This window comes from Temnothorax curvispinosus, unplaced genomic scaffold (genome assembly GCF_003070985.1).
Source record: "Temnothorax curvispinosus isolate PA1 unplaced genomic scaffold, ASM307098v1 QBEX01000213.1, whole genome shotgun sequence".
Lineage (NCBI taxonomy): Eukaryota > Metazoa > Arthropoda > Insecta > Hymenoptera > Formicidae > Temnothorax > Temnothorax curvispinosus.
The window spans coordinates 2,145-8,315 of record NW_020209993.1 but is presented as its reverse complement, the minus strand read 5'-3'; the positions used below and the strand labels follow the sequence as shown (position 1 = coordinate 8,315).

Genomic DNA, 6,171 nt, shown 5'->3' with positions numbered 1-6,171 from the left:
ATTGCAACAGTGTAGCAAAAGTTTCTATTATATATATACAGCTAAACAGTAAACAAAAGTAACTTGAAATAATGATTCACATGATTAATAAATATTTAATAACTTTATTCAATTATTTTATTAATAAATTTATTAGTTTTATAATTATATAATCACAATTACAGTCATTGGCAATAATTACATTTTTGGAATATTTTACGAAACCCCATTCAGAGATACAATAAAAATATTTTTCACTGTTTGTTCTTTTTAAAGCACTGCATTGTTACGTGTTCTTTCTTCTGATTCTACAATATATATGTGGTACTGCGTTTTATAAAATAATTCGATTATCATGATAAATACATTACAGTATTAATTACTGATCTTTTTGATACCATGTTAATATCGATCCCAGGTATTTACGTTTAAATGTGATATACATGTTATCTAAGATTGTATAAAAGACACCACATACAGTCCTAACAAATGTATTATATGTAAATTGAACGTTTTGATTTTCAATGTGCTATCACATATTGCACTCATAAACTACAAAATTGCGCCTACCATATGCAAAAAGACATTTCACTTTGCTAAATCCATAAACATAAAGATATCGTAACTCATTATTGATGTCATACACTTACAAGATGCACAGATCGCACCTCTTACTGCAATTTAACGCTAACCAACACGCTTCATAACATCGTCGCTTCTGGTGGACTGCAGAGAGAAAAATATTCACAACTAACTACTATGACTAAAATCTGTTTTGTCAGTGAATCTTGAGGACACACTCTATTTCCTTGTGTAGCTTGTTATTTTATTTATTTTGGTACCGTTCAATTACCGCTATATTAAAAAGACCTGTTACGTATATCTCTTACTAATAAATTAACTAATGCTATGTACTTTGTTAACAATAAAAAAATCGACGCTTTGTCGTTTAATCGGTGAATGTACAGGTGCGATTTTTGAAACAGGATACACTCGATTTCGTTGCGCAAAGAGATAATATCTACGGTGATAATATCTACGAATTACATTCTTATTGTGTAACGGTGTCAAGCAGTAACTAATGCTAACCAGAAGGGACTAATCGTTGTTGCAAAACTAACCCTCTATTGCTGTGTTATCTCTGTCTCTCCTCAGTTCCCCACGCCAATCACCAGCCCGGAGACTGAGCCTTGGCGCTGGCTCGAGTAAGTCTTTATCCATGCGTAAGCATCATTTTCTAACGTCTCCGTGGTATGTGCGTGTGGCATGATTTCTTTTACTATAGATAAATCTGGTGCTGTAGCTCTGTATTTGTTGCTTACATTTTTCATCTAAGAATTCCGTTCGGAATTCTTGCTGTTAATAATCGTAGCGCTCATTTACATAGTGAGTAAACAGATTTAGATTTGCAATTCATAATTATCTGACAAAGTCATTAGACATGCATCGTAGGTGTATGTTATTATCGATATAATTAGTTTTGTTGAAAAACTTAATTAAATTTGTTTGAAAAAAAAAGAAATTGTTTTGCGTAGAAGAATAGATTCAAGATGTTTTATTTACTTAACGTATACAACTTTCAATGAATATTGTCGTGTAAATCGACACGAGTGGTAACATCGGACACGATCAGATGAATTAAAGTTAAAACTGAATTAAAATGTGGCTCACTTTCTGTATTATATGCGTGGTGATGTGGCATGGCATGCTCTTCCCGTTTAACGGCATGCTTCCTTCAGATTAAGTTCACTGTTTCGTTCTGATAAACATTCACGGCTGCTGCTTTTAACTCGAAGAAGAAAAAACGCATAGATGTGAAAGAGGCGTGGAAAGTATCCGCGCAAACATTCGTTAAACTTCACTAAATTAATGGCGGGATCGAGTTTTGAGTTTTTTTTTCTTCGATATATCATTCATTTGCACGATTTCATCCGATATGGTAATAAATTTGTATATACATTGATGCAATAAATCTTAGTAATAGAATCTTTATATTTACAATTTAGGAAATCAGAAAATTTGTAAACAATTCTTTCAAAATGTTTTTTAAGTTACAATTTTTAGAGCTATCTTTTCAGAAAAGAAGGCAGAATTTTTTATTTGAATCTAATGGCGAAAAATAAATAATAATATAATTAATTTTAATGGCATTATAACTAGGCATTTTATTATAACTATAATAAAATGTTTTTCTGGAAAATAATTGCAACAGCTACGAAATTTCAAATTTAATTAGACAGAGAATCATCTTTTCTCTTAATAATATTCTCTGATCTTTCTTTTGTAATGAGAGTCAAATAGATATTTTTGTTTTGTGAAGGAGGACGTAGCAGGCTCTTTCTCTCTCCTCCTGGAGAATTACTTAGAAAATGCGTTTTGCATCGCATCTGTCTGTCACAGGTCATGCGACTAGAGAGCTGGAAACAACGGTGGACGGGACTCGGCGGGCAAACCGTGCGAAGCTTTAGCGTCGATACTGAAAGCGAATTGGACGAGCGGGATCTCAGAATTTGCTTGCAGGATCATATCAATACGACCACGCCAAACTCACCCGAGGTATAGAATTCTATGTATACCAAGACCATTAGGCAGCTAACAATACTCCGTTATCGATGCGCACGAACCTTTTGTTCGTCGTCGGCTTTTGCTGTAGCAAATAACGCGTATGCGCTTTAGACTGTAACACGACAGTAGACCGTAATAATCCCGTTTAGTTACGTGTATTACTATTAGGCCAAATATAACAAATACGCATAGCCGTTAATTAATTATGCTAATAACGATGACGAAACGAAACAATGAAGCAGTAACGATAGATGCTTTCGGTAATCGAAGTAATCTCGATCGTAATCAGGGCAACAATTATTTAAAAAAAAACTTGGTTGTAATTTACATAATTCGGCATGTTGAAATTTCTTCAGAACGATATAACAAAATAATGGTTTTTCACCGTGGCAAATATTGTTTATTTTACTATAGCAATATTATTTTTATTAGTATTATATTTTATAGATTATATTATATTACACAGAGTATTATAGAGCATATGTTAATTGTAGCTAATAGCAGAGTATTATAGAATATAACTAACACTTGTTTATATTAAGCAGTTAATGTTCGTAATAGTAATCTATATTTGAAAGAGATTTATGTAATCGGTACATGATAATCTCAAACAAATTATCAAAATTTGAAGCATGCAAATTTGAATTTGATTTTTCCATTAAAAACTAATTCCATTCCATAATTGCAGAAAGTATTTTATATAACATGTTTCTTATTAAGCTGCGAATTTGAATTTTAATAATTAATTTCTCGACATTAGTAGGACTAATTTGAATCAAGAACTTTGAATCGGATTAGTCGCTCTTGTCGAAATATACATTCTTCTAATAACTTTGATAATTCTCCAAGGATTTCGAGAAAGACACGCATTCCAACTCTCGCCTAATCTCTTATCTCATTTTCCTGGAAGAGAGCAATTATCGAAATTAATAAGATTAATTTTAATAATTGATATCTATTTTTTATTATCTATATTTTCGCGATACGAATATAGATTTTTGTAAAAAATCCATATTTATTTTTTAACAAATACAGGACTTAATGTATGATATGTCAATATTTCGTCAATATTTGAAATGTGGATTTTTGTGTTATCTAAAGATCCGGACTGTCTCTTTTCTAACTTCGAAAGCTTGATTACGATCCGTAGATTATACGAAGATTATCATAGACTTTCCGTGACACACGCAACTGTTTTTTATACGCATGATATACTCTGTGTATTTTTTGTAATTCATACCAAATGTAATCGCATTTAAGAAGTTATATATATTTAATGCCGGAAAACGTGGGGACAGTGATGTATCACCGTTTTTTATAAAAATATGTATTTATATATTATATACATGTATATGTATGTATGTGTGTGAGTGTGTGTGTGTCACGATGAATCATCGCATACGAATTCACGATATTCATACAACACACATATACTGCGTGCGTTACTCGAATCGAAATTTAATTATCTAAAGTTTAAGACACATTATATATTCTCGAACAAGAGAGTATCGAATTCTTATTATTGTTGTTCTATATATGTATATTATTTGTAACATATTTAACGAATTTCTTATAAAGAAAAAAAAGTAAGATTAATTTTTATGGATAATATGCAATTTGCGCACAGCACGAAGTGTGTATAGTTAATTGATGATCAATTTTACGAGGAATTGTAAAAAAAAAAACGCGATAAATCGACCGTAAATTGTTCCGAAGGAGAAACGCAAGAGTCGTCTCTCTCAATTGATTCCGGATTGCTGAAATTGAAACCGGACGAGGTAATCGGAGGTACTTGTAAAAATTAGCACCTCTGAGCATAGCTCGCTCCTTTACCGTGACTTGGATAATTACTTCCAATGTAAGCATTCGCGTCTAGCTACTTTCTTTTACAGCAAGTCACCTTAGCCTACTTGCAACGCGTCTTCTCTCGCTTGGCCTAAATCGTTACGTCCCATTCCTTTTGTTGCGTCAAATAACCGGGCATTGTTTTCAACCGTGTCACAGTCGTAAATCCGTGTATCAACGCGTGAACCACTGAGTCACTTTCGACAGGAGCCCTCTTCGCTTTTCACGCATGCATGTGTGCAAATTAGCATGAGCGTGTCGTTAACGAAGTTACGACTGCGGCAAAACGATACTAATATTTTTTTTCGCAACCTTTTGCGTCGCGCGAAAACGAATCCGCGCAGATTTGTAGTGAGAGACAAGGTACCAAAATTGATATTAATTAAGGATCGAACGGAGGATTGTAGAAAACGCGAATGATATTGACTGTTCACGACGTGTCGAGCGATGTATTTATTTATAAGTAGCACGGCGAGGAATAAATGTGCAAGACCGAGGAGAAAGTGACGTTTGTATCTATACGTTTCTGAATTTAGCACAGATATTTACAGCGGCTCTTTTCCGATTCTGTTTGCGCACGTCAAAGTTGTGCTGTTAAATAAGATTACACGCTGCTATACGGAGACTCGATTTAATCACCACGAATTCTTGGCGTCGTAGAATAGCGGTGAGTTACGACGTGCGAACCGCGTTCTAGTATCACAGTAGCTATCTGTAGTTTCTGCGTCATTGAATCTGTGTATATAGACTGTCCTAGACCTGCCGAGCTGTCTTTCAGCCTCGAACAGCCGAGTTATTAATTAAATCCGCAATTGCTTCGACGTTGTGTGGCTTCGATATAATTATGAAATTATCTGGAGGGAGAAATTGTGCAAATTGAAGAGTGCGCTTAAGCGAGTTAAGCCCCAAAAGCGCTAGTCGATAATTAAATTGTTACTGTTCAGTAAGCTCGAAGCGAATCTGACGTCAATGATAATTTAGTTTAATTATTTATCTTGAATTGAAGCTTTCAATGACTGTGATACGATCTCTTTTCAGAGACTAGAGCCGCTACGTCGAAGCAGGGTAGACTTCAGTCTAATTTGCGGCGTAAAAAGAAAGAAAACGACTGATATAGAATCTATTGAAATAATGCAAAAGTACGGCTCGCTGGGTCGGGAACACCTAGTGTACACGATGCGAATTCATTCCGTTTAATTGAATTATTGATCGTGGCGCGATGAAAATGAAGTAACAAATAAACAACTACGATTGCATCCAACGGTATCAATAAATTAAGTTACATATACCACGTTGTTTCCGAAAGTAAATCATTATCGTTAGCAGTCATGCGTTCTCGGGAGCGAACCCCTCGACACATCTCCCCTAATCCGAAACGCGTACAACGTTTCCAGACTTTAATGAAAGTTGAATTTACTTCACATTCGGACTTTTATCTTGTATTTTATTTTAATAGCTGCGTGTTATTGTACGACCTTTGGCTTGCGGGGTACGAACATTTTGTGCATCGACACCGAGATTCCGTACGTCGACACCGTTATTTTATCGGTCGTTTGTGAGCAGCGACGAACGTGGACGGTAGCGTCGAAGGTTTTGTGATGCGTCGCGCCGACGGTATTAATAATTTAGCGCGCGGTTCTTTTTTTTCTTCTTCGCAGAAAGCAGCGCGTTCGATCGCGGCCATGCGACAGGGTGGCGCACGGCCGAGATGTGGGGTGTGCATTCGTTCCCATTGCGACGGCGGAAGGTCATCGGGGAGACGGTTTGGCGGTCTCCCGAGCT

The 6,171-nt window shown here is 35.3% G+C and overlaps 1 protein-coding gene across 5 annotated transcripts in view; it reads left to right on the top strand.

The window, feature by feature from the left end:
* Positions 1–5,677, top strand: part of LOC112466473 (ecotropic viral integration site 5 ortholog) — a 13,026-nt gene extending 7,349 nt beyond the window's left edge. For 2 of the 5 annotated variants that reach the window (XM_025034674.1, XM_025034896.1), the window contains one exon: positions 2,380–5,677. In XM_025034674.1, the coding sequence (XP_024890442.1) occupies positions 2,380–2,541 (162 nt within the window). In that variant the 3' untranslated portion in view covers positions 2,542–5,677. Of the gene's footprint in view, positions 1–1,134; positions 1,203–2,379 lie in introns of all 5 variants that reach the window. The other 3 variants (XM_025034745.1, XM_025034821.1, XM_025034607.1) reach the window with 3 other exon arrangements.
* The last annotated feature ends 494 nt before the right edge of the window (positions 5,678–6,171 follow it).